This window comes from Pseudonaja textilis, chromosome 12, assembly GCF_049901715.1.
Source record: "Pseudonaja textilis isolate UNSWEBS1 chromosome 12, rPseTex1.2, whole genome shotgun sequence".
In the NCBI taxonomy this organism is placed as follows: Eukaryota; Metazoa; Chordata; class Lepidosauria; order Squamata; family Elapidae; genus Pseudonaja; species Pseudonaja textilis.
In genome coordinates this window covers 4,628,236-4,654,383 of record NC_142001.1, presented here as the reverse complement: position 1 = coordinate 4,654,383, position 26,148 = coordinate 4,628,236, and the positions used below count along the sequence as shown (strand labels likewise).

The 26,148-nt window shown below is 44.6% G+C and overlaps 1 protein-coding gene across 2 annotated transcripts in view; it reads left to right on the top strand.

Annotated features, from left to right (window-relative positions):
• LOC113437904 (ubiquitin carboxyl-terminal hydrolase 12-like) overlaps window positions 1–19,768 on the top strand; it is a 38,318-nt gene extending 18,550 nt beyond the window's left edge. The window contains exons 4-9 of one of the 2 annotated variants that reach the window (XM_026703110.2): window positions 111–337; window positions 2,630–2,706; window positions 3,514–3,597; window positions 5,627–5,824; window positions 9,834–9,912; window positions 17,019–19,768. In XM_026703110.2, the coding sequence (XP_026558895.1) occupies window positions 111–337; window positions 2,630–2,706; window positions 3,514–3,597; window positions 5,627–5,824; window positions 9,834–9,912; window positions 17,019–17,120 (767 nt within the window). In that variant the 3' untranslated portion in view covers window positions 17,121–19,768. Of the gene's footprint in view, window positions 1–110; window positions 338–2,629; window positions 2,707–3,513; window positions 3,598–5,626; window positions 5,825–9,833; window positions 9,913–11,993; window positions 12,534–17,018 lie in introns of those variants that run through there. The other variant, XM_087940879.1, reaches the window with a different exon arrangement.
• The last annotated feature ends 6,380 nt before the right edge of the window (window positions 19,769–26,148 follow it).

The window sequence follows — 26,148 nt, the reverse complement described above, 5'->3', positions numbered from 1 at the left end:
CTGTCCTGGTATCTGAAATTCTGTAATGATTTCAACCATACTACGCTGGCGGTCTAATATCTTAATTCCTCTGCTCTTTTTGTTGTTGTTGTGTGCCTTCTTGTTACCAGAGCTGTTTGACAACTATATGCAGCAGGACGCACACGAATTCCTGAACTATCTATTGAACACGATTGCGGACTTGCTGCAAGAAGAAAAGAAGCAGGAAAAACAGAACGGAAAACTCCAGAATGGAAGCATTGAGAGTGAGGAAGGGGAGAAGACCGAGCTTACGTGGGTCCATGAAATCTTCCAGGGAACACTAACAAACGAAACTCGCTGTTTAAACTGTGAAGCTGTAGGTGGCTCTTTACTTTCTCTGAAATTCCCACTTAACGGTGCTCTTTCCCAAGATGGTTGCCTGTGTTTTCCCCCCCATCTTCTTACTGTCTGTATATAAACAGATGAACTGTCATCTCCTTCTAGTTGCTAAACCTGCATTTAGCTAGAAGAGGGGCCTCTAAATTTAGCAACTTTAAGACTTGTGGACTTCTACTCTCAGAATTTGGGGACTGGAAGTCCACAAGATGCCAAATTTGGAGACCCTTGAGCTAGAAAAACGTTTCTCGGTTTTGGCAACAAAGATGTGTGGACTTCAGCACCCACCATGTTTCCTGCCACAACTGGCTTGGTCTGCTTTCAAGAAACTTGTAGGAGGGTGTGAAGTTCATAACTCTGCCCCACTCTTATCTCAGTTCTTGTTCTATTTTTTAGCTACTCATACCATTTATCCCATATTGCGTAATATTCGGAATCCTCTTTGTCTTTCATTTCCAGTGTGAGCTTATCCATTTCCGCGCATTCTAATACTTTTCACATGACTAAATCTTCTGAAGGGATATTAGCTCCTTTCCAAAATTAATAAACTTGCTAATGTTTCATTGCCCAAGTAGGAAACGTCATCAGGGCCAGGCAGTTTGGGGTTTGCTCTCTCTTTCTATGCAGTACCTTAGGTGGTGCAGTTTTCTCCTTGGTGGTTCCTTGATTAGGGTAGTTCTTGTCTCCTTGAAGTAGTTGCCCTGTTACATTCTTCAGTCTAAAGGTCCTGATTTGAGCACATCAGTACTTTGGACCTGGGTCTGAAGCTTTGGGGTGGCCACAAGACTGGTCTGCATCTTCTGAAAGAAACCAAGTGTCCTGGTCTTGCATGGTCCGTTGAGTAAAGGAAGCGCTCACAGTGTGCCCATCTGTGATGACCCAAAGGGGCGTGGCACAAAGGCAACACAGTCAGATAAGCAATAAGAGTCCCTTTATTATCTCCAACTTTGCCCCCAATGTCCAGGTTACCTTCTGGCTGGAGAAAAATTCTCCCAGGAACAGCCTTTGACTGCAGAAAATTCAGTCCAAAACAAGGTACATACAAACTGTAACCAAAAATCCAAACCAAGCTGAAGTAATTAACTTGACAAGGCAGGAAAAGGAATTTCAGACTTGAAGGCACAGCAAAATTCACATGGATGGGAAGACGCCAGGAACACAGATAAGCCATGACAACACAGGATAAAGTCACATTTGCTCCCGGCAGCTGCCGCACGCAGCCTGCCTTCCTTATCAACTGTCTTCCCAGCTGTGGCTAATGAAGGGAATCAGGGCCCTTTCCTCCCCTGTAAGCCACACAACCCACGTTGCTCCCTTCCTCCCTGCATGCCCTAGGATAAAGAGGGGCTGGGTCTGGATCTTCTTCTGAATTCCCTCTCCCTTGCTCTACCTCTCCCCTGCTCTGCCCAGTCAGACTTTACCCTTCCCCAGTTTCATCCACAGCCAACGGGGCCACACTCCCGCTCCCTGCCAGCTGCTCAGCTTCCTCCTCCGAGTCCGATTCCAACAGGGGCATGACACCATCCCTCCTCCGAAGAACTTTTTCATCTGTGGATTTGAAGTGCAGGTAGTCCTCAACGTACAACCACAATTGAGTCCAAAATTTACGTTGTGAAGGGAGAAATTTGTTAAGTGAGTTTTGCCCCATTTGATGACTTTTCTGGCCACATTAAGTGAATCATTGCAGTTGTTATTAAATTAATAACCCGGTTTGTAAAGGGAACCTCGCTTCCCCCTTGGCTTGTCAGATGATGTGGCAAATGATGCTCGTATGATCCTGGGACACTGCAGCCATCCTAAATGTGGGTCACCTGTCAAGCATCTGAATGTAAATCACCTGACCACGGGGAAGCTGCAACGGACATAAGTCTGAAAAATGGTCACTTTTTTCAGTGCCGTTGTAACTTTGAACGGTTGTAAGTTGAGGATTACCTGCTTTGCACATGTCTACACTGAGTCCATCCATTTGTTCTGCTAAACCAGAGGTCTCCAAACTTGGCAACCCCAAGACTTGTGTAAATTGGAACAAAATTCACTTAATCACTATCTCGCTTAGCAACAGAAATTGTGGTCCAGGACTGCCTGTAATGAAGGCACGCCTGAAACCCACATTCCTAGCAGTAAATGTTGGGAATGTGACTGGCTCAGGGCCTTTCATTGAGATAGATTTAGCAGAGAACAATGCTAGGATTGAGATGCTGCACAGTTGTACATCCTTCATTCTATTTCTTAAAGTTGTAAAATCTGCCTTTTTTTTTTTAACCTCTTCAAGGTGAGCAGCAAAGATGAAGATTTTCTGGACCTGTCGGTTGACGTGGAACAAAATACATCAATCACACATTGCCTGAGGTACAACATTTCAACAAAAACAGAAAAGGCAGCCAAATAAAACAGAAGGAAACTCTATTTTAGGGGTCTCCAACCCTGGCCACTTTAAGACTTGTGGACTTCAACTCCCAATTCTGAGAGTTGAAGTCCACAAGTCTTAAAGTGGCCAAGGTTGGCTGAGGAATTCTGGGAGTTGAAGTCCACAAGTCTTAAAGTGGCCAAGGTTGGCTGAGGAATTCTGGGAGTTGAAGTCCACAAGTCTTAAAGTTGCTAAGGTTGGAGACCCATGCTCTATTCACCCTCAGGACACCGAAGCCAACACTTATACATGAAATAGCTTCCTCGAGGGTTATTTATTTTTATTTAACTGTGCACATTCTGCCTTTTTATAAGGCTTCTAACAGAGTTTCAGGGAGAATTATTTGCTTGCTTTGGCCACCATACGAATGCAAATCCCTGCATTACTGTGCCATTGTAGATCCAGTTGGCTGACACGATACACACAATAAATTAGCAGCAGCAATTACTTGATCGGAACGGATGTCAGCCACAAAAAGGACCCCAGTCCAATAAAGCCCTCAGAAGTGGCTTCTCTGAGTCATTTGGGGATGGGGCCTAAAGGAGACGGAGGAAAAAAATAGAATAAGGATGAGCTTCAACCATTATACTGTCCGTTTTGTGGTGCTGGGTGACATTTGCATTTCCCACTGCAAACACAGGCATTTTTGTCCTGTGGGGCAGCTCTGTACAGACGGCCCAGAGAAAATCTGTTCAGTGCTGGGAAACCTGATAATTATAACTTCTGTTCCAATCTGTTCCACTTTGCAGAGGGTTCAGTAACACCGAGACTCTGTGCAGCGAGTACAAGTACTACTGTGAGCAGTGCCGCAGTAAACAGGAAGCGCAGAAGAGGTGAGGCTAAGATGCGATTTTTATTCCGTACCTGGGGGCCACCAAGGACTTCGCTTCTTGATACGTTTACAGCAGACCCGCCTGGCAGGTAGACAGGTAGACTGAGAAAGAAGTAGTGGGCTCTAATCAACTCCCCCACTTTATAGTTCAAAAGGATCTTTCTGTCGTTTATGAAAGACACATTTCTAATGAACTTGTGGTTTGTGGTTTCGATGACAAGACAGATTATAGAAACAGGAGTAATATGATGGAACTGTGGAGAAAGGCTGAAATATATATACTGTATTTTATTTATAACTGTTGTGAAGAATTTTAGAAGCCACTTCTTTGTATTTTTTTCTTTCTGTTACTTTTCTTCAGCTTTTTTCTTACCTTGCAGTTTATGTTCTTTCTTTTTCCTTCCTTCCTTCCTTCCTTCCTTCCTTCCTTCCTTCCTTCCTTCCTTCCTTCCTTCCTTCCTTCTAACCACCCAACTCAGACATGGGTGACTTCTTCCTCACTATATTTGTTGGTTTTTACCTTCTTGTTGTATCTTTTGTAATAAAAATATAGAGAGAGAAAATGAGACATTTGTTATAGTTTATTGAAGTGTGTTCAAAAGCATCTGGCCTGTGAAGAATGGCCAAATGAATTTCTACAGGAGAAGGAGAAGGTAGCTAAATAATTTTCCCTGCTCCTCATAATTCTGTTAATTTTTTTTATTTTGTATGATTAACTTTGCAGATGTAAAGATAACATTAGTATTACTCATCTGCAATCCTTACTGTAGTTCAAAGGTTGATTTCTCCTTCCGGGGGGGCTTCAGTAATTCTGGGGCTGTAGTGGGCCGAGGAGCTTTTCAGAGCAGTGACATCCGCCTGTTCTTGGAGCCTGAATAAACGTGCGAATTTCAGGGGTCAAACCGTGAAATTAATCCCACCAAATAAAGAGACAAACAGGACCAGGTGGTATTTCTGGTAGAATTTGACTCTTGTTGGCTCCAAACTTCGACGTTTCTTGATGAAGAAGAGGGGAGGGGGAACAAGAGGCCCCTAGTTTGATCTAGTAGTTAGACACCAAACTAGAAATCAGGCGACTGTGAGTTCTAGTTCCACCTTAGCACATAAAACTTGGCTGGGTTAGTTTGGCCCAATCCTTCTCGTCCCCGCCTTAAGCGGCATAAAAGCCGGCTGGGTGATCGTAGCCAGCCCCTCTCAATCAGCCCCAACCCACCTCACAGGGTTGTTGTTGTGGGGAAAATAGGAGGAGGAAGGAGCATTACGTATGCTTGATACCTTGAATTATTCATAAAAAATAATAAAGGCAGGATTGTAAAAATCTAGTTAATAAATAAATGAAATTTTTTTTCTGATTTCTTTTGTCGATTTGAGTCAGAATTAATAGCTGCCTTGCATTCAGCTCTTGCTTAGCGGTCAACTCATCCCTTTGCCACGTGATCCAGGAAATCTGCTTCAAATCTTGCCTGTCTTGTGTGTGTGTGTGTGTGTGTGTGTGTCAAAAATAGGTAGTCCTCGATTTACAACAGTTCATTTAGTGACAGTTCAAAGTTACAACGGCACTGAAAAAAAGTGACTTATAATCATTTTTCACACTTACAACCTTTGCGACTTTTGATCACGTGATCAAAATTCAGATACTTAGCAGTTGGTTCATACTTAAGACGGCTGCAGTGTCCCAAAGGTCATGTGATCCCATTTTGCGACCTTCTGATAAGCGAAGTCAACGGGGAAGCCAGATTTGCTTAGCACAACCGGGTTGCTGACTTACGAACTGTAGTGATTCACTTAACAACAGAGGCAAGAAAGGTCGCAAAATGGGGCAAAATTCACTTTTAACACATGTCTCACTTAACAGAATTTTGGGGCTCAGTTCTGTTCGTAAGTGGAGGACTACCGGTATTTTATTCACGGGGGGGGGGGGGGTATTTTTTTCCAACCTTCGTCAAGTCTCCCGGTGGAATTGAGCATGGTTTTGTAAGAGCTCCTTTTGTTTTCTCCTTTCTCCTTCGATCCTGCCTTGCTTGATCCAGGATGCGCGTGAAAAAGCTGCCCATGATTCTCGCTCTGCACCTGAAAAGGTTCAAATACATGGACCAGCTCCACCGATACACCAAGCTTTCCTACCGCGTGGTCTTTCCTCTAGAGCTTCGGCTCTTCAACACATCAGGAGATGCTACAAACCCGGACCGAATGTATGATCTCGTGGCTGTGGTGGTGCACTGCGGCAGGTAAATACACCCCCCCCCCAAAAAAAAATCATGGGTGTTACTAATCAAAGAGAAGGTTCGCTCTGGGGTCCTCGGTGCTGCCTGAGCTTGGTGGTTTTCTTGCAGGTGTTTCCTGACCCAACTGGAGCCATCAGTACACAGCCCAGGCATGTAACTGGACAGCGAATCTAGCACTGAGGATGTTACCTAGTTAGGGTCATGAAACAAGCAGGCCCAGAGAGCACCATGGACGCGTCCTGTCACACCCAAGCTACAAATATTAAGAGATGCAAAGAGGAGAGGAGGAGAAAACGAGAAGAACAGCTGCCAGGGTCCTTGGTCTTCTCTGAACTTTTCTTGCAGACTTTTCACGACCCAGCTAGGTAACGTCCTCAGTGCTAGTAGGAAGTGGGGTTTGCAGTGTGGAGGAAGATGTGTGGAGGTCCATGTTGCTCTCCGAGCTTGGTTTTCCTGCAAATGTTTCATCATCCAGTTAATGTGAGGATTAACACTGATAGTATTAACCTCGTCGGCAGCGGAAACACCTGCAAGAAAACCTCCAGCTCAGAGAGCACCAAGTCACAGGTAAGTTACAGACCCCTGGTGTTTCCTGAGTTGCAGGTGAACTTCAGGGAGACACACACACCCCTCCCCCCAATGTGAACCTAAGGACAGGTTTGGGTTAGCACTCCCCATTTGGGGTATCCAGATGCAACGGTGACTGCATGCAATTCCCGACAGGGCTATGATTTGTCTCTCGTTTCTTTCCCCCACCTTCCCAACTTTCCCCTTCTGCTTGAGAACATTCTAAGCCAAGGGTCTCCAACCTTGGCAACTTTAAGCCTGGCGGACTTCAACTCCCAGAATTCCCCAGCCAGCAAAGCTGGCTGGGGAATTCTGGGAGTTGAAGTCCGCCAGGCTTAAAGTTGCCAAGGTTGGAGACCCCTGTTCTAAGCTAAAGTTGTTCTCAATCAGCTGTTGATTGTTCTTAGCTGGTCCCCTCTGACCCCGAATCTCACGGCCTCTTACCTGATCCCTCATTGCACTGAAAAGGAAAGAAAAAAAATCATTCCATCCTGCAGCGTTTTTCGTCCATTTTGTTTACTGTCCGGCCTTTGCATAGGTAGTCCTCGACTTACAAACCACAATTGAGCCCCGGGTTTCTGTTGTTGAACGAGGCAACTGTTAAGGGAACCTTGACTCATTTTATGACCTTTCTTGCCACAAGCTGTGAAGAGAATCGCTGCGGTTACTACGTCGGTAACCCCGTTGCTAAGTGAACCTGGCTTTCCCATTGACTTTGCTTGTCAGAAGGTCTCCAAATAGAATCATATGACCTTTGGGATGCTGCACATGTCATAAACATGAGTCAGTTGCTGAGTGTCTGGATTTTTTTATCGCATGAGGGTGTGTTCTGACCCAGCTCTCCAAATACGGCAAACTCACTTGACGTGAACTCAAAATATTCCTTTATTAGGAATGCCGGCAACCCCGGCAAAACATTTATCTCGCAGGCTAACAAGTCCATCCAGCATAAGAGGTGAATAGTTGTCTACCACACCTGTTCATCTCCGCCCTCTGCCTTTTATCCCCAGAGCTTGGGTTGGGCCTCCCTACTAGCAGCGGTGGCTCTTCCGTCCTGAGGGCCGGCCCATAGATTTCCACTGCTCTCCTCTCCTCTGCCTTCTGTGAATCCATGCATCAGGCACTGGACTCAGCTGTTCCTCCTCTTCCTCATCAGCCACCTCCTGACCTGGGGGGCTGTTGACTCTCCCTCTGAGGGCTGATGGACGGCCCAGGCTCCGTCTCTGTCTCCCTCTGCCAGCTCCATTCCCTCTTCCTCCTGCTTGGAGCTTCCGGGTTGCCCCACACCACCTCCTCCTCCTCTGATTCGGCTGCTGATGCTACAACAGCCTTATGTATGAAAACAGTCACATGTCACTTAGTTTAGTGCCATTTGTAACTTCAGATGGTCAGAAAACGAACCGTTGTAAGTCAAGGATTACCTGCATACCTTTGCTCTACCAGGTTTCCCCGTGTGGTCTTTATCTGCATCCCTGGGATAGCTTTAGTAGAGAAGGAGGATGGGATTGGGCTTGAGGATGTTGAGGAGGCCAAAGGTCCCTTCTATCCACAGGAGAGAATTTTTTTTTGCATTGTTTCCCACCTTGGGTGTATAATTGAAGTGCGCATTTTTAAACGCGTATATCAGTTAAACAGATCGATGTAAAATGTTGCTTTGTTTATGGGAACTTCATCTGCCACAAAGAAAATTGAAACCAGCTATTATTAGAACAAAGAAGCTATTAGAGCAGTTTAGCTAAATGATTTAAGGGTTTTTTTTATAACGGTAGCCCCGGGTGGTTAAGCTGCATATTTTCCAAATGTTGATTGAATCCATTCATTTTGGCTTTGTTCTCGGTGGCAAGTTATAAACCTCCCTAATTAGTTTTGGGAGAAGAGGTGTGTAGTGTAGAGTCATCCTTTCCCCCTCGAGGGCCCCATCCCTAGGTGGAACCCCCACATCACACCCTGCCTGATTTGAGTAACCACGATTTGCTCACCGAACCATAATTGGTGCTGTTCTATCAGTCGTGGATTTGCACCTGATAGTCTAGCACAGAGGTCTCCAAACTTGGCAACTTTAAGACTTGTGGACTTCAACTCCCAGAATTCACCAGCCAGCAGAGCTAATTAAATCATGAGCCTCAAGCCAAGTTTCAAAAAAAAAAATCCACTTATTTATTAGGAGCTTCATGCCAGCACTGACCAGGTGGAGCCAACTCTGACCTCAGTTAATTTGCGCTTTGCCTCTGACTCTGTTTCCCTCTCCCAAGATGTGTCCTCAGTCACATTCCCCAACGAAGCAATTTCGTGGGTTGTAAAGGCCACTGTGGGTTTCCATGGAGACGACCTTGATGTCTCAGTTGGAATGTGCTTTGCATTGACTGAGATGCCAGCTCCTGGGTGCAGCCGCACAATTCGCTTTCCCATCCCCCTTGCCTATGGCAACTCGAGAGCAGGTCAGGGATGCTTCGCAAGTTAACACCCCTTTTGCGACTTTCCGGTAAATAAAGTCAATGGGGAATCCAGATTCACTTCACAACTGTGTCACTAACTTAATTTCAGGGACTGTGGCTTAGAAATGGGGGCAAAACTCACTTAACAAATGTCTCCCTTAGCAACATACATTTCGGGCTCAATTGTGGTCATAAGTTGAGGATTACCTGTACTCTTTTCGTTGCTTCACCATCCAGGGATGAACACCATCTTGGGATTGTGGGATCAGAAGTCCTCCGGGGTTACTTCTTCTCATGTCAAAGCGGCTTCTGGAGATACAAGTCATAGGGGAACCACTGTCGTGCCCTTGTTGGAGTCTGATTCTGAGGGGAAGGTTGAGCAGCTGACCAGAGAGTGGGAGTGTGGCTCCCGTGGCTGTGGAGGAAACAGGGGAAGGGCACAGTCCGGCTGGGCATTCAGAGGAAGACCCAGGGCCATCCCCTCTTCATCCTAGGGCATGCAGGGAGGAACAGATAAGGGAGCAACGTGGCTTATGGGAGAGAAAAGGGCCCTGATCCCTTTCACTAGTTGCAGCTGGAAGAACAGGATGTAAGAGGGGCGTTTGCACACGGCTCCTTGCTGGAAGCAAAGCGTATGTTATCTTGGTTGAGCCTTATCTGGGTTTGGGCATCCTCCCAACTGTGGGTGCTGCGTTACCCTTTGAAATTCTGCAGTTTATCATCCTGGCCTGTCATGTTAATTACTTCAATGTGGTTTGTGTTGGGTTTTTTGTTTCTTTCTATCTTTACTTTGGATTCGGACTGCTTGTCTTTCCTTGGTAGACTGTTTTTGGAAGAATTTGGTATCCAGCTGAGGATAATTGGACATTGGGGCCAAGTTGGAGACATTAAAAGCATTATCTACTTTGGTGACTTGGTTATTTTTGTGTCACGCCCTGGGTCATCACAACCATAGTTGGAGTCTGCATGCCCATATCCAGCATTAACCTAGCCTCTCTGCTTTGTTGCAGTGGTCCAAATCGTGGACATTATATCACCATTGTGAAGAGCCACGGCTTTTGGTTGCTCTTCGATGACGACATCGTAGAGGTAGGTTGGGCTCTTGTTCCAGTGCTTTGTATAACTTTGGGTCCAGGCTATTTTCAGCGTCTGCTTTTGTACCTAAATTTAAATACGAACTCTTCCTAATCAATCATGCAAATAACAGCTCCAACCCCAATAAATCAATACTAACAAGCCTTCAAATGGCATCAAAGAGACACAACGCAACAACAGTCCTGTACAGCAGAAAACTTGAGATGTCTGTTCTCCCTACTGAGATTTGGAGGAGGAGCTGTAAAATGCTCGGGACAAGAGTGTCCCAATAAGATGGTTTCGTAGACAAGGAGGACAAGGTGTCCCCCCGAAAATCTCAAAAATCAGTTGGAATTAGGAAAAGGGCATATTTATTTAGAGGAATGAGAATAGAGGGCCCTAATCAGCAGTTATTTTCTGGTTTTGAAGATCTGGTAGAAATCCAAGACTTGAATATGTTTTTATATATGTGTATGTATAAAGGGGATGCGGTAGTTCAGTGGCTAAGACGCTGAGCTTGTCGATCAGAAAGGTCGGCAGTTTGGCGGTTCGAATCCCTAGCACCGCAGAACGGAGTGAGCTCCCGTTCCTTGTCCCAGCTTCTGCCAACCTAGCAGTTCGAAAGCACATAAAAAATGCAAGTAGAAAAATAGGGACCCCTTTGGTGGGAAGGGAACAGTGTTCCCTGCGCCTTCGGCATTCAGTCCTGCCAGCGCCATGACCACGGAGACGTCTTTGGACAGCGCTGGCTCTTCTTTGGTTTTGAAACGGAGATCAGCAGCCCCCCCTAGAGCCGGAAATGACTGGCACATGTGTGCGAGGGGAACCTTTAGGAAAAGGGTTCCGGACTATGTAGGATCATACAAGCTGGCGGCAGTTTCAGAGATTCTGAAGACGTGAATAAGGGAGTAGATCAGTGATGGAGGGTGGGGTAAAGCCGTGTTGCTCAGCCCCAAAAGCTGTGATGACCCAAAGGGGCGTGGCACAAAAGCAGCACAGTCACAAAAGTAGATAAAGTCCCTTTAATACCTCCAACTTGGCCCCCCAATGTCCAGTTATCATTGGCTGGAGAAAAAAAACTCTCCCAAGAAAGTTTTTAAAGGGAAGAAATTCAGTCTGACCCCAAAGTACATATAAATTATAAATAAAAACCAACACAAACCACAACTGCAGCAATTAACAAGACAGGGCAGGATAAGGAATTGCAGACTTCCAAAAGACAACGAAACACACACAGTTGGGAGGACACCAGAACCCAGATAAGACTCGACAAACAAAGATAATGCATGTTTTGCTTCCAGCAAGGAGCTGTGCGCAAACACCCCTTTTAAATCCTGTTTTTCCAGATGCAGCCCATGGAGGGAATCAGGACCCTTTCCTCCCCCTTAATCCACGTAACTCATGTTGCTCCCTTCTCCGTTCCTCCCTGCATGCCCTAGGATGAAGAGGGGGTGGGCCCTGGGTTTTCCTCTGAATGCCCAGCCGGCCTATGCCCTTCCCCCGTTTCTTCCACAGCCACCGGAGCCACACTCCCACTCCCTGTCAGCTGCTCAACCTCCCCCTCAGAATCAGATTCCAACAGGAGATTGACAGAAGCTTTAAGATGTATGAATTTCAACTCCCAGAATCCCCAAGTTGTGGAACTCTTGTGTAAAGGCCTCACACATTGCACCCTATTTAATAATGGAGCAGCCGTATTCAGCCAAGTGATGACCAGTGTAGCCCACCAGAGTGCTAACAAGGTTATTAGAGGTAGTCCTCGACTTACAACAGTTTATTTAGTGACGGTTCAAAGTTACCACGGCAAAACTCTAAAAAAAGGGACTTGCAACCGTTTTTCACACCTATGACCATTGCAGCATCACGGTCACGTGGCCCAAATTCGGATGCTTGGCCACTGACTCACATTTATGACGGTCCCCGTGTCCCAAAGTCGTGGGATACTTTTTGCGACCTTCTGGCAACCGAAGTCATTGGAGAAACTTAGCAACCCTGTTACTAGCTTAATAACCTCAGGGGTTTTGCTTAGCAACTGTGGCAAGAAAGGCCATAAAATGGGGCGGAACTCACTTAACAACTGTCTCGCTTAATGACAGAAACGTTGGGCTCAAGAAATCTGATGAAGCCAAGAGGAGCATTCTAGATCCTGCCCATTGCATTTCTTTTCGGCAACGGTTCGTTCGCCAGGCTGGCTGCTTAGACTTAGAACCAGGAGATGATCCTGTCAGAAACCAGACCATCCAAAGGAGGGGTCTCCAATCTCGGCCACTTAAAGACTGGTGGACTTCAACTCCCAGAGTTCCTCAGCCAGTTTTGTTGAAGTTGAAGTCCACCAGTCTTAAACTGGCCAAGGTTGGAGACCCTTGGTCCAAACGACCAATCCGCGACGGAATCAACCACCTCCTCACCAGTTGAACTTTGCGCCACACAAACCACCAGCCACGTGACCAACTGACCACAACACCACACAGGACCTATAGAAGTGGAAGAAAAACTGAACCCAACACTCCAACTGCAGTCCTGCTGCAGATGTGACCTAGTCTGGCAGTGCAACATCTGGGAGCTAAACAACAAGCTTGGAGGACGAACCGCTGCCGAAATCCTACAGCCCGAGCGACAAACATTCTGCGCAGTTTCTACCTGCAGGCGGTCTTTTTGTGTTTACCACACATCCCGTCATCCGATAGATGGCAATAGATGGGATAAATGTTTTCCACGCGTGGGAGCAGAGGTGTGCGACGTTTCCTCTTTGAACCAATCAATTCAAGAGTTCCTGTCTTGGATGAGACAAAAGGAGATTTCTGCAGAGTTTGATGTTAATTCGAATAGAGCCGGAAGGGACCTTGGAGGTCTTCTAGTCCAACCCCCTGCTCAAGCAGGAGACCCTAGACCGTTTCAGACGAGTGGCTGCCCAGTCTCTTCTTAAAACACCTCCAGCGATGAAGCCCCCACAACTTCTGTCCACTGGTTGATTGTCCTGTTAGGAAATTCCTCCTTAATTCCAGGTTGCCTCTCTCTCCTTGATTATTTTCCATCTGTCGTCTCTTCTGTCTGCCTTCTGGGGCTTTGGAGAATAGATTGACCTCCTCTTGTTAATGGCAGCCCCTCAAATACTGGAATACAGCTCTCATGTCCACCCATCCACCCCCCAAGTTCTTCTTTTCTCTAGACTGGCCATACTCCGTTCCTGCAGCTGTTCCTCATAAGTTTTTGCCTCCAAGCCCTTGAATCATCTTGTGGTGAAGACATACCTTTTTTTACAATACAGTTTGCAGCATTCTTGCTTTTAAAAATGGGTAGCTAAATAAAACGAGTTAGATAAATCACCACGTTGCTGGTTGCTCTGCCCACCCGGTGGGACCTTACAGCTTTACCCTATAAATTTTAAACATTTCTCTATTGGAAGCAGCTATATTAGATTGGCTCCCACCTCGAAACTCACGCGTAGACAGCGAGTTCATTTTGCAGCCCGATTAATTTCTCTTTAATGGCTAGGACGAATGAGTTGGGGAAGGAAAACAAGGGCCAGTTTGCTTTTTCAGGGCTGAGTGTGAAGAGTTTTCTCAGGTCTGGAGGAAAAACGTCTTAGCGATTCAGTGTTTCTGTTGGATAAAAGCAAGTAACTTTGAGAGCAGATTTCGCTCTTTCTCATATTGAATGACCGAAGCGCCAAAGCTCACTGCAAATATTGCCCAAAAGGCTTTAAGAATTGTTAATCTAATTTTACGAAGCTTCCCCTCTGGTAATACTGATTTGCAAACTAGGGCATTCAAAACCTTTGCTAGACCAATACTGATTCAGGTGACCCAACGGGCAGAGATACACCCCCAAGTGGCCTCAACGGCTCTCAGACAAAATGCTAACGACCAGATGACTGCAAGAGTATAAATCCTATTTTCTTTCACCATTCAGTCAGGGCCCCTGCAGATTTCCCAATTTTTATATGCAATGTACATAAAAATCTGACCGATATTCAAAGGGTTTGGTTCAAAAACATCTAGATGACGGCTGTGATGTCATCTAGATTTTTTTTGAACCAAATCCTGCGACTACCCTTCTATAACAGTAACTGACATTTTTTGACTTAACAACAACGGCTGTCAAGATTCCGGCACTTAGCCCCAATTAAATCATGAGTCTTGAGCCAAACTTCCAAAACTTAAAAAGGGGTTTATTGGGAGTTGACATGCTGGCGCCGCCTGGGTGTATCGTAACTCATATTCTCCAATGGGACACATCCATAGCCAAGAGTCATCAATCAGACTCTCCAGTTAGAACTTTGTGTGGCAGAAATTTTGGTCACCTGGTTTATTATCTTGGAAAAATTATTTATGGAATGCACTTTTGATTTTCAAACTGCCGCACTGCTCCCCACTGTTGGCAACTCTAAAAAGACCATAGAAATATTTTATGAGTTGACATCTGGAACCAGAATTTCCGTCACTAAGCAAAATTGTTGTTAATTGAGTCATGCCTGATTTTGCAACTTTTTTTTGTTGTTGCTGCGATTGTTAAGCAAATCACCACAGTTTGTTAAGTGAATCACACAGTTGTTAAGTGAATCAGGCTTCCCCCATTGATTTTGCTTTGCTGGCTGGGGAAGGTCACAAATGGCCATCAGGTGCCCCCCCCCCCCAAGACGTCAACACCAATCCCTATGGGGATTAGCAAAACTTGCTCGCTAGGCCAGGCGTCTCCAAACTTGGCCACTTTCGGACTTGTGGACTTCAACGCCCAGAATTCTCCAGCCAGCACAGCTGCCTACAAGTCTGGAAGTGGCCAAGTTTGGGAACCTCCTCTGCTCTAGACTGATGAAAAATGTTGAATGTGAATTAAAACCCTAAGCCTGTAGCCTTACGTAGTAGTCCTTGACTTCGATTCATTTAGTGACCATTCAAAATTACAGTTGTCACTGAAAAGAAGGGACTTATGGCCATTTTTCACCCTTACGGCCGTTGCAGCCTCCCCTGGGGGCAGGTAATCAAAATCCAGAGGCTTGGCCAATGGTTCATATTTATGGCGGTCACGTGATCCCCATTTGCGACCTTCCAGAGAGCAAAGTCACTAGGGGGAAGGCAGAGATTCACTGCATCGCCTTGTTCCTAATTTAACAACTGCAAGTGATTCACTTTACAACTAGGGCAAGAAAGCTCACAAAGCGGGGCAACATTCGCTTATTAAGTGTCTCGCTTAGCAGCAGAAACGTTGGGCTCAATTGTGGTCATAAGTCAAGGATTACCTGCACAGGCCACATTAGCTCCTCGTGTCAACTCATAAAATATTTCTCTGGTCTTTTTAGAGTTGCCAACAGAAAGGGAGGGGGGAGCAGTACAGCAGCTTGGAAACCAAAACTGCATTCCATAAATGTTTTCAAAGATAGTCACTAGGTGACCGAAGTTTCTGCTGTGCAAAATTCTAACCAGAGAGCCTGATTGGTGACTCTGGGCTATGGAGGTGTCCCATTTGAGGATATGAATTACGGTATACCCAAGGGGTGAGAGAAAACCGGGGTTGGTCAAGGGTGACAATGAATAGCAGTAGCAATAGCACTTAGACTTACTTATATACCAATGGACAGTGCTTTTACTGCCCTCTCTAAGCAGTTTACAGAGTCAGCCTCTTGCCCCACAACAATCTGGGTACTCATTTTACCCACCTCGGAAGGAGGGAAGGTTGAGTCAACCTGGAGCCTGGTGGGATTCGATCCGCCAAATTGCAGTAGGAGTAGCTTGCAGGAGTGCACTCTAACCACTGCACCTCCAAGGCTCAGGAATTATGCGCCTCAGAGTCAGCTACACCCAGGCAGTGCCGGACATGTTCACTCCCAAGAAATCCTTTTGACATTTGGGACGTTTGGCTCAAGACTCGGGATTTAAATGGGGGTCAAGTGCCGGAATCCTGACCCCGTGTCCCTCCGCCTCATTTTGTGTGGAGCCAGGTAAATGCATCCCGTCCCTTGGACAGAAGGACGGGCGGCTACATTTGCAGCAGACTCGTTAATAGCAGCAAAGAGCAAGTGGGTTGTTTTAACTCATTGATTTGTTTTATATTTAATGTAGGTTAAATGCACTATATTTAAAAGGCAGGAGCCTTTGTCTTTTGCTTCTTAACGTCCATCTATTTGTCCAGAGCTGACAGTGGGGAATCAGCGCTCACTCCCCACTCCTGCCTTTCCGGTTGGGAAGAGGCTGCGTGCGCTGAAACAGTCGTTAACCGTCCCCTTCCTTCTGCTGACCTTCTCAGGGGAAGGGAGCCAGGGCCAATGATTTGATTGTCAGCTGAATTTTAATAAAATATAGAACAAAATAACAAGAGTTGGAAGGGACCTTGGAGGTCTTCTAGTCCAACCCCTGCTCAAACAGGAAGCCCCATACCATTCCAAACAAGAAGCTGTCCAGTCTCTCCTTCAAAGCATCCGGTGATGGAGCAACTACAACTTCTGAAGGCAATTGGTTCTTCACTGGTTAATTGTCCTCACTGTCAAGAAATTTCTCCTTCGTTCCAGGTTGCTTCTCTCCTTGATTAGTTTCCATCCTTTGCTTCTTGTCCTGGCCTCTGGTGCTTTGGAAAATAAATTCACTCCCCTCTTCTTTGTGGGAGCCCCTCAAATATTGGGAGATTGGTGTCGTATCACCCCTAATCCATAGATAAAAACTGGAACGAAAATTGCTTACATGAGAGGTCCTTTGGTGCTCTTTGAGTTTGGTTGGGTTTTTTTTTTGCAGATATTTCATTATCCAAACTAGGTAACTTCATCAGTGCTAATTCTTTTTTTTTTTAATTAAAAAAAAAACTTTATTAAACAAATTCTACAGTTGAAAAACTATTTTACAAACCATGTTTCCATTCATTGCAGTATATCGGTAGTAGTGTTCACTCACTTGGACATATTCTTAAGTATATAGAATATTAGTGCCAGTTCTGACGATGTTACCTAGTTTGGGTAATGAAATGTCTTGCCAGAAAACAACCAAACTCAAGAGAGCGCCAGGAAACCGCTCCTTTCAACCCCGAGCTACGAATGTGCTCCTTTGCGTGCTTAAAATCAGGGCGTGAAAAGGCTGGACCGGAGGAAATTGTCATTGATTCTGATTCTCTCTCTCCATTGTCTTAAATTGTAGAAAATCGACGCTCAAGCAATTGAAGAATTCTATGGATTGACCTCAGACATTTCCAAAAACTCAGAATCTGGGTATATCCTTTTCTACCAATCCAGAGACTGAGACTCCCACCATTTGGGGGACACCTTGCGCACAAAAGAAGGGATCAAGGCTGTGCCCAGAAAGGACCACAGAGTGATGGCCGAAACGATTCCTCCCGGTTATCCTGGGCAATCAAGGGGTGCATTTCCTTGAAGAGAACAATTCTGAGCAAGGATGCATTTTGCTTTGATTTTCTTTCTAGGCTATTTTATACTTGCTAACTTCCAAAATCTTTTACCTCTACTTGAAACCTGGCTGCTTAACTCTTCAAGAACCAAGAAAGTGATTTTTAAAGTAACATTGTAAAATCCGTTCACTGTTCAGTCGTGGCTTAAGACTCTTCTTTGGTTTCCGTTATTGCCATTTTTTCTGTATGCTAACAGAACGATTTCCCCTCCGGTATTTGCTGAATCCCTGTCCTCTTTTGGGACTCAAGCAGAAGAAAGTTGATGAAAGTTGCAGCTTCGGTCGGTCATTCAAGACTGCGGCCAGCTTAAATCATCCTGGAAGCATCGCGCTTTAATTTTTACTCTTTTTTTTCCTATGGGAAAAAGGACATTAAGCATTTCTACAGGATTGATGATTTTGTTAAAGATGTCACTTTTACTTCCGATAACACTATTTATTCTACATTTGTTCCACTTTGTCTCTTTCTTAAAATTTTCCTTGGAAAGTAATTTTTATATGCTTTATAAATCTGTTAATCCTTTGTAAAAAAAAAAAAAGAGAGAGAGAGATTTTGACTCAGAACCGCAATACTGTAGAAGTCAGAAAAGAAATAGACGTAAGTGTTGGAGGTCACATCTAGCGTAAAAACTAAAAGAACAGTTTCTCGGAGCTCTTCTCTAAGCCACAAGTGCCCTCTGCTGAAACCCAGGATCTGTTAAGGGTTCAGTTTTGCAGGTAAGAAGCAATTCTCAGCATGGATCGCCATGCCGTATGTAAATGGACACCACTGCTCTAAACGTTTAAGCTTCAAATAATAATTACGATTTTGGCCTTGAAAACAATTCAGGGGTGGGTTAAGGACTTAAAGGAAAGTCTGTCTATGCCTTGAAAAGAATTCCTCTTAACTTCCATCACCTCCTGCGAGATCTCCACCTCTCGTTTTGCAGTGCACATTTATGCTGCTGCTGCTGTTGCTGCTTCAACAGAGAAAGAGAGAGAGAGAAAAGGCAGTATTATAAAGACTAAATCAACTTAGCGTCTATTTTCCAATGATACGCGTTATAACTCGGAGCCTTTTTAAAAGGGGAAAAATACGCAGTGGAGAAGGATCTGCCGGAATTATTTAGGCTCCTAAGAACCTTAGATTGGGCTGTGACCTGAAAGCCAGTTAGGGCTGTGGGAACCACTGGTGCTTCTCCCTCTTCCCAGCAGCCTCCCAGAAGGCCTGGTGGTGCCAAGCGCCCCCCAATGAAGGGCAGCTGATCCCAGCCGCCCTTGGCGTGCCTTGACGAATGCACCGCTTGCTTTGTTGGTCCACACGAATGGTAATAAGAATGGACTTCCTGTTTGAGAGAACTCTAAAATTATCTCTTCTCGTCCCCCGAAGCTTCCCACAATCACCTGCTGCCGGGAATTGCCAAGAAAGAGGATCAACTCAAAAAACAGCAACGGTTGAACTCGAATCTGGGATTGGAAGGCCAGGCCAACGGCTGCTTCCAAAGGTTTGCCTGGCTTGTGCCGGCAACAAAAAAGCGCGACATTTTCCTTGCTTCCTCAGCTCCATATCTGTTGGTTGAATTGGAAAGCTTTCCCTTGCATCTCTGCAGCAGCACCCAAACTCCATAGACCAGGAGTCTCCAGCCCCGGCCACTTTAAGGCCAGAGGCAAAGCTGGCTGGGAGTTGAAGTCCTCTGGGCTTAAAGGGGCCAAGGTTGGAGACCCCTGCCACAGGCCATGTCCGAGAAGGAGACTCGCCTTAGCCCCCTTCAGAGCATCAGCGGCTCTACGGGTTTCCATGAGGCCTGGAAGAAGTTGGCGCTCTCTCCAAGAGCAGATCCTCAGCGAGGTTCCCAAAATGGAATAGCTGGGACCTCCAGGGAGAGTCTAAGATTGTCTTAGCAGCGGCTGCTTGCTTTCTTTTGGTTAGCAGGGACCTTCCCTTCACGGCACATAATGTCACGTAATGAATAATTCCGATTTCCACAGTCTCACTACTTCAGGCAGGCCACTGGTGCGGTTATGTTCAGTCCCACATGCCAGAGTCCCATTTTGTTCAGAGGTGGGTCATCTCTAATACAAAGAGCTGTTGACAACTAGTAGGCGGTTTGTGCGTTCAGTATGAATTTTCGGTTATAAAACCACAAAAGATCCTTAATCCACTTCACCCTGTAGACCCACCCCACCACTTCGGTAGGTGAAGCTGGTTGCTCCATAGGCAAAGACCCCACCCCAACCCATTGGAAGGCAGGGAACACTGCTCAGCATAGGAAAAGGCCAACTTGCATTTTGTATATTTGGTGATAATGTTTTTACGAATAATACCTGACTTGAACAAGGGAGAGAGTATTGGAAAAAATATATATATGTTCTAGATTAAAGTGCACTTTTGCTACAGATTTATAAGGGGATTGAATTGGAAGAGAATGGGATGATGTGACTTCTGTATCATAAATGATGCCCTGATATCACCAATAAAGGTCGCGTATGGTGAAATTGTCTCAGCCACGTGTGTGTGTGTGTGTTGTGTTGTTGTTTTAAAATGTCGTTGAAATGCCACATAAAGACATCTCGGTACATTTTTTTAACCTGCCTTTTTCCAGCACTCAAAGTAACAGCCAGTTCCAGGCATTGTGTTAGGATGTGGTTTGCTGAACAAACTAGAATGTTGAGTTCGCATGTCACAGGAGCCATATATGAGCCGTGGTTTCCAAAGGAGGGTATTCGGCCTACTTGGAGCCAAAGGCCAAATGAGGTACGTTGTTGTGCAGCGTAATTTAAATTTGAATTGCATCACTTCCTTCCAATTTACAGATAATTCTTGACTTATGACCACAATTGAGCCCTAAACCTTTGTGGCTAAGTGAAACATTTGCTAAGATCTCAAAAGGTGGCCCCGTGATCCCAAGACACTGCAAATGTCACGAATATGAGTCAGTTGCTTAAAGATCAGAGTGAAAAATGGTCATGTCTCTCTTTTTTAGAATAGAATAGAATTCTTCATTGGCCAAGTGTGATTGGACACACAAGGAATTTGTCTTTAGTGCATAAGCTCTCTGTACATAAAGACAAAATACGTTCATCAAGAATCATAAGATACAACACTTAGTGATAGTCATAGGTTACTAATAGTCATAGGTTACTAATAAATCCTACTTGGGAACAACTAAAACTGTAAAGATAAATAAATTGTAAAGATACCAGCAATATGGTTACACTCATAAGTAGAAGGAGATAGGTACTAGGACAGATGAGAAGAATACAGCCTTACTAAATAGTTTGACACTATTGGGAATTATTTGTTTAGTAGAGTGATGGCGTTTGGAGAAAAACTGTCCTTGTGTCTAGTTCTGGTGTGCAGGGCTCTATAGCGTCTTTTTGAGGGAAGGAGTTGAAACTGTTTATGTCCGGGATGTGAGGGGTCTGTAGATATTTTCACAGCCCTCTTTTTGACTCGTGCAGTAGACAGGTCCTCAACTGAAGGCAGGTGGGTAGCCATTGTTTTTTCTGCAGTCCTAATTATCCTCTGAAGTCTGTGTCTGTCCTGTTGGGCTGCAGAACCAAACCAGACAGTTATAGAGGTGCAGATGACAGACTGAATCATTCTTCTGTAGAACTGGATCAGCAGCTCCTTTTGGGCAGTTTGAGCTTCCTGAGTTGGCGCAGAAAGAACATTCTTTGTTGTGCTTTTTTGATGACATTTTTGATGTTAGGTGTCCATTTCAGGTCATGTGATATAATAGAATCTAGAAATTTGAAGGTCTCTACAGTTGATACTGTGTTGTCTAGTATTGTAAGAGGTGGTAGTATGGGAGGATTTCTTCTAACGTCTACCACCATTTCTACGGTTTTGAGTGTGTTTGGTTCCAGATTGTTCCAGTTACACCACGAGGCAAGTTGTACAACCTCCTGTCTGTATGCAGATTTGTCTTTGTCTCGAATGAGACCAATCACTGTTGTGTCATCAGCAAACTTCAGTATTTTAACAGATGGATCGTTTGAGATGCAGTCATTGGTATAAAGGGAGAAGAGAAGTGGAGAAAGCACCCTTTTTTCCTCCAGTGTTGTCGTAACTTTGAATGGTCACTAAATGAACTGTTGTAAATTGAGGACAATCTGTATTATCCAAATCTCCCAGGGATGTGGATTTTTCTGAGGTATACCTGAGCCAACTAGGAAGGAATAGAAGTTGGCCACGGCCTCCGAATGTTTAGCTCTCTTTGTTCTAGAGTAGAAACGATGGATTTGTCTTCCTTTCATCTGCATAAATGCAGATCAAGTTGGCGTGAAAGGCAGATTTCATTTGCATTTATGCAATTCTAATGGGAATGGGAGCTTGCCTGGCTGATCAGCTTCAGTAATAAACCTTTCAGAGCATATTGCAGATGTTCTTAATAATCCTTAGATCAAACCTTGGATTAACATCTCCCAGAACATAAAACCATGATGGACAAGACATCTGGAAGGCATGGCTTGTTACGCCGAGATTTCCATAGCTTCCTTCTGAATTACGGGGGAAAAGTTCTGCTGCTGGACCACAGTGGAAATGACAACATGCAGAAGCTGGAAGTTGTCCCTCAAAACAGGGTGGCCTCTTGTAGGCTACAGCGTTTAGGCCAGGGGTCTCCAACCTTGGCCACTTTAAGAGGTGTGGACTTCAACTCCCAGAGTTCCTCGGCCAGCAGACCAGGCGTCTCCAACCTTGGCCACTTTTAAGACTTGACAACCAGCAAAACTGGATGAGGAATTCTGGGAGTTGAAGTCTATACGTCTTAAGGTGGCCGAGATTGGAGACCTCTGGTTTGGATGGTCTGGTTTCTGACAGGATCATATCCTGCTTCTAAGTCTAAGCAGCAACGAACCTGGCGAACGAACCGTTGCCGGAAAAAATGCAACGGGCAGGATCTAGAATGCTCCTCTTGGCTTCATCAGATTTCTTACCTGCCGCTCTCCTGAGCCCAGACAATTTGGCCCACTAAACCGCGTTCAATTAAAGATAGTCCTCAACTTACAACTACAATTGAGCCCAACATTTCTGTCGCTGAGACATTGTTAAGTGAGTTTCACCCTATTTTACGGCCTTTCTTGCCACAGTTGCTAAGCAAAACCCCTGCGGTTATTAAGTAGATGATCCTTTCAGAAACCAGACCATCCAAACCAGGGGTCTCCAAACTTGACCACTTGAAGACTCTGGGAGTGGAAGTCCACAAGTCCTAAAGTGGCCAAGGTTGGAGAGACCCCTGATTTAGACTCAAGGAAGACCAAGAACTGACTGAAGTTTGTGTTATGAGTCACTTGTGGATGGAAGTGAGAAATACGATGGTGCCAAGGGTTTATTCTTGTGATGTGACAAATCCCCATTTCAAAAAGGCTAATAGAGGAGAGGTTTCCCCATCTACTCTTCTAGAACATAGAATAGGGCTGGAAGAGACCTCCGAGATCTTCAACTTCTAGAGCAAATGGCTGTTCAATCTCTTCTTAAAAATGTTGGAGCAGCCGTAACTTTTGAAGGAAAACTCTTCCACTGACTAATTGTTCTCCTCACAGTCAACAAACTTTCTCCTGACTTCAAGATTGGATCTCTCTTTAATTACCTTCCACCTATGACTTCTTGTTATGCCCTCTGTACTTTAATGCCCCTGAGGTCTCTCCGGTCCTAATTTATCATTGTCTTCTTTTGAATTTTACAAAAAAGCTTGGACTGCCAGGTGCCTTTTCTTTAAAAAAAAAAAAATTGCAAGCTGATACAAGATCCAGAGGCATTTTCTCCAATCAAGTTCACTTTGTAGACAAGACATTAACAGATTAACAGAGTTGGAAGGGACCTTGTAGGTCATCTAGTCCAACCCTCCGCCCAAGCAGGAGACCTTACACCATTTCTGACAGATGGCAGTCCAGTCTCATGAAAGCCTCCAGGGATGAAACTCACAACTTCTGAAAGCAACTTCTGTTCCATTGGTTGATTGATCTCACTGTCAGAAATTTCCTCCTTATTTCTGAGCTAAATCTCTTCTTGTTCAGTTTCCATCCATTATTCCTTGTCTGGCCTTTGGGTGCTTTGGAGAATAGCTTGACCCCCTCCTCCTCTCTGGGGCAGCCCCTCAAATACTGGAACACTGCTATCGTGTCTCCCCTGGTCCTTCTCTTCCTTGGACTAGCCAGGCCCAGTTCTTGCAAGCGTTCATCGTATGTTTTGCAATACATTCCCATGTATGGAACTGAAGAAGATTGACAGGTACAGTGGCCATTATACATATCATGCAGCAGTCTCCAGGACTGTAACTGTGTGTGTGTGTGCGCGCACACACACATATGCACGCACGTGTACACACACGTGCACACATACACATGGACGCATGCGCACACTCCCTTCTCTACTTTTATATTCCAGCCCTATGATTCTTATGTAGTCACCAGGAGTCAAAGCTGACTTGACTGAGACTATTTCAATGCTGTGCTTCAAAAATAGGATTTTACCTCCTGCCGCTGCAAGGAAGGCTGAAATAAATGTCGGAAGCTCCACTGCACAAACAGCTTGAGAGGGCATGAACGACATCTGCTCTGGGTTTGTCCTGGAATTGTGAGAAATGCTGGTGATAAGAATTTCTTACTTGCCACTGCATTTTATGGCAGGAAACACTCCTCCTGTATCACCGCTGCTTACTTCCTCCTCTCCATCATGACATTTCTGCCCAAAAGGTGAGGGGGAGACATTACCCTCTCAAAAAAATTATATCTAACGTGGGTTTTTTGTGTTTTGAGTAGGCAATGAAGCCAAAAAGAACCATCTTAGGGGTCGGATTTGAAAATGCTGACAAGTTTATGGAATGCAAAAGGTTTTTTTTAGTGGGTTGTAAGGAAGAGCTAAAAATACGAATCACCGATCATCTATTTTTATGGATTCTATTCCCCAAAGCTCTGATAGCTGGCATACACAGTTACTCTAAATTAAAACTGGAGAACTCACACCACTCATAAACACAAAAGATTAATCTGGGTGATTTTTTTAAAGCTTTAATAACATGCTCTCCTTAAACTTCTGGGGGCTGTGAAAAGAAAGAATGGAGTGGACTACAATAGAGGCGAAGGAGGGGAAGGAGAGGGGAGGAGAGAAGAAAAGGGAAGATTTTTTTATTGGCCAAGTGTGATTGGACACATAAGAGATTTGTCTGAGGTGCTCTCAGTATGTTCTCAGTATACATACAAGCTACAAAGTGATGGATCGTTAATCATGAAATACATTCATAAACCACAAGATACACATAACCAACAAAGTGATAGTCAAAAGATACCAATAGGAGCAGCTAATAGGAAAGATGCAAAGGGTAATAGCAATACAGTCCAATGGTTAGATATCTTTAGGCCTGTGGGAATCAGGTGTTCAGCAGAGTGATAGCATGGGGAAAAACCTGCCTCTGTGCCTGGTTGTTTTGGCATGCAATGCTCTATAGCAGCATCCTGAAGGGGGCAGTTGAAATAGTTCATGCCCAGCATGTGAGGGCTCTGTAGAAGTGGGGAACTATGGATTTCTCCCCAGACACCGATTTTGATTGCAGCAACCCTGTTGCGGTTTTGCTTTATGGCAGAGCCAACAGCAATCCAAAGCAGGATAGGCCAAATGAGGCAGCTTTCAGAGAAAGGCTTTTAGCAGTTGTTCTAGGTGAGCATGATGGGATCTCTTTTTTTTTTTTTTGGTATATGTTTTATTGATACATTTTTTTTTAAAATACAAATAAAAAAAATCCATATCTGTCTGAACAAAGTGTTGTCTGGCCACAGTCTAAGTAGAGATACAACATTAATCATGACAATCATCATAATAGACATATCAATATTCATCACAAAATAGTAATACAATTAGTTTGTCCATCTTATAAAACATTCAATACAAAAAAAATAATTCTTTTCTTTTTGGTCTGTTCTTGGTAAAACAAGTATGTTAAAAAGTATTCTCGGATCGCAGAACCTCTTAATGCAGAGGCCTCCAAACTTGGCAACTTTAAGGCTTGTGGACTTCAATTCCCAGAATTCCTCAGCCAGCAATTCTGGGAGTTGAGGTCCACAAGTCTTAAAGTTGCCAAGTTTGGGGCCCCCTGTCTTAATAGATCTGTTCCTTGCTGTTCCTGGACCTCATGGTTCTTTTCTGACACAGTTTAAGAACCCCAGGGATCATTTCCACAACAGAGGTTTTGAGATGTCAGCATTCATTACACGCCCTGCTCCGGTGTGAGGCGATGTGATTCCAGGCCCACCAACCCACATTTCTTTATTCTAACCCCCAAATAACCACATGGGGTGCCTGTTAGGATGAGCATAAATAGTTGATTCAGGGACTACCAAAGGTTCCCTCTTCACCTGTCTTTCTTTTCATCTTCCGTGGTTTTGTTTGTTTTTCATGTTCAGGTCTTCATGTTTTTTGTGTAGCCTTCTACCATCCCCCGTTTTTTCCTTTCTTTTCCTTTCTTTTCCTTTCTTTTTTGTTTTGTTTTGTTTTTGTTTTGTAATTATGCATTTACTATCTCCCCGCCTGCCCCTTTTTTTCAAACTCTTACTCATTATGAGTTCATAGCCTTCCACTGTCATGGAATCCTACTGTTTTTCATTGCTCTGAATTTAATAAAATTTTATTTCTTGGAATTCACGATAGGTAAGAATCGTTACCTTGCTGCTTTTGTCTCAAATGTGTCAAAATTTCTACTGAGACTTAAAAGTGCTGTGTGGTGTGTGTGTGTGGTGTGTGTGTGTGAAATCTGTTACTAGGACTTGTGGCAAGCTCATTTTATCTTCTCAACACCCCCCCCCGCCCCCACTCCTATTAAAAAAAACATGTGTAATCACTGTTGAGTCAGACATAAAAAGAAGAGGAAAAAATAGCAAGAATCAT